Source organism: Benincasa hispida, chromosome 4 (assembly GCF_027475165.1).
Source record: "Benincasa hispida cultivar pf3 chromosome 4, pf3_genome.v1.1, whole genome shotgun sequence".
Classification (NCBI taxonomy): domain Eukaryota; kingdom Viridiplantae; phylum Streptophyta; class Magnoliopsida; order Cucurbitales; family Cucurbitaceae; genus Benincasa; species Benincasa hispida.
Window position 1 is genome coordinate 19,037,117 of NC_143481.1, and position 2,183 is coordinate 19,039,299.

Consider the following 2,183-nt stretch of genomic DNA (forward strand, 5'->3'; position numbering starts at 1 on the left):
CTGCTATCAGATATCGGGTAGATGACACCTGCGTCTAGCCACCTTACCATTTCTTTCTTCACGACCTCCCTCATGGCAGGGTTCAAGCGACGTTGCCTTTCTACTGAGTCTCTTCTTCTTCTAGACGAATCTTGTGCATACAATACGAGGGACTAATTCCTCGAATGTCTGCCAAAGTCCATCCTAAGGCCTTTGTGTTATTCCTTAGGATCTGTATGAGTGCATCTTCTTTCTCCTTACTCAGCGATGAAGAAATGATAACAGGTAATGTGTCGTTACTTCCTAAGTAAGCGTACTTAAAGTGCACGGGCAATGGCTTTAACTCTAACACGGGTGGTTTTTCCAAAGATGGTTTAATGCATTGTGACGTCCTTTCAGATAACTTGAAATTAGATTCTACCTAAATTGCGGCGGCCCCTCCTCTAAGATTGTGCCGATTTCAAAGTTTTCTTCTTCTAACTTTTTCAGGGGTTTATGCCAATGTTTTTCCTGTAGTTCCTTGATATATTGGCAGTTCTCTAAATCACCTGGGTACTTCAACGCATTGAGCACGTTGAATTTTACTTCCTGATCATCAACCCTGATGGTCAGTTCTCCTTTCTGCACATCGATCAGCGCTCGCCTTGTGGTGAGAAATGGACGACCCAGAATGATAGGGATTTCTCTATCGGCTTCGTAATCCAATATGAAAAAGTCTACCGGGATGATTAACTTGTCCACTTTCACGAGAATGTCTTCTATCTTGCCCTCAGGAAGTTTTATCAATCTATCGGCCAACTGTAATTTGATCGTGGTTGGTCTTGCTTCGCCGATATCTAGCTTCTTAAAAATTGACAAGGGCATCAGATTTATGGGCATCAGATTTATGCTTGCCCCTAAATCACACAGCGCGTTCCCGACCATCTTCCCTCCTATCGTGCAGGGCAATGTAAAGGTTCCAGGGTCCTTCATTTTATTGGTGAGGTTGTTTGAAACAGAGCGCTGCACTCATATGTTAACGCAACTGTTTCATTTTCCATAATCTTTCTCTTATTGGCGAGAATATCCTTGAGAAACTTTACATAACTCGACATCTGCTCTAATGCTTCTATCAGAGGAATATTAATGTGCGGATGTCGGAGAACGTCTAGAAACCTCTGAAATTGCTTGCTATCATCTTTCTTTTTCAGCCTAGACAGGAAAGGTGGAGGATCCCGCCGTATTTCTTGTTCACTTGGTTGTTTGGTTAGGTCCTGTGCTTGTTGTGTGTCATTAGCTGGAGGTTGCATTGATTGAGAATTCATGTCTTGAGGAGCTTCATCTTTTGAAGATGAGCTTACTTCTGAACTGGTACTTTTTCCAATATTCGTCAACTGGTCATCATCAACAGTCAAATCTACTGGTGTTGTTGCCGCATCTGGTGCTTTTGGCATAATAGGTGTTGTTGTTTAGCCACTCCTCAATGTCACTGCATGACATTGTTCTTTACCTCTGAGCCCCGCTACTCCTAAGTTTCTGCGCCGCGTACCAGCCGTTGTCTTCTTTAATTCCCTCGCAAGCTGATCTATTTATTCTTCTAATACTTTTAGGGAGTCGACTTGCAATTGTCTCATTGCCTCGCTCTTTTCAATATAATGTTTTAACGATGTCTCCAGAGACGAGGTGCTGCAAGCGGTATCATTTAAGAATGGTTGGTCACATGGTGGTATACCTAGAGAATTACCTGAGTTACAGTCCGGAGTAATGAAGACTGGAGGGTTGCCTCTATCCCCTTGATAACTATTCTGATAGAAACTATGACTCCCTTGGTTGTGATTCCCGTCCCAACTTGAAGTTGGGTGATCCCGTCAACCAGGATTATAGATGTTGCCAAACGATTCATCATAGACATAATATATAGGTTATTGATTCCATGGGTAGACTTCTACTGGATTACCCTCTCCATATTGGACGCAATTCCTTTCGGTCATGTGTGTCACCGCATTAACTTGCATTGATCCTTGAGAGAGTGTTCTCTGTTGGTTAGCCATCGTCTGGAGTAGTGAGGTCATTGTGGTCATTTGATTGACCAGTGCGCTCATTGTATTGGTTGACACATCGACACTTTCTACTCTTTCTTGCTCTAAACCTCCTACTTCGAGCCTGGTATCAATCCACTCATCAGAATGTCGTGAGATGCGATCCAAGATATTCTTTGCTTCCGT

General features: G+C 43.0%; 1 protein-coding gene across 1 annotated transcript; it reads right to left on the bottom strand.

Annotated features, from left to right (window-relative positions):
* Window positions 1–396: 396 nt before the first annotated feature.
* Window positions 397–951, bottom strand: LOC150036561 (uncharacterized). Its single transcript, XM_090313163.1, has one exon. It carries the CDS (start codon window positions 949–951, stop codon window positions 397–399), a length of 555 nt encoding a protein of 184 aa, XP_090169289.1.
* Window positions 952–2,183: the final 1,232 nt, after the last annotated feature.

Coding starts and splice junctions, on each gene's coding strand:
- LOC150036561 (XM_090313163.1), bottom strand. CDS start 951: ATGAAGGACCCTGGAACCTTTACATTGCCCTGCACGATAGGAGGGAAG.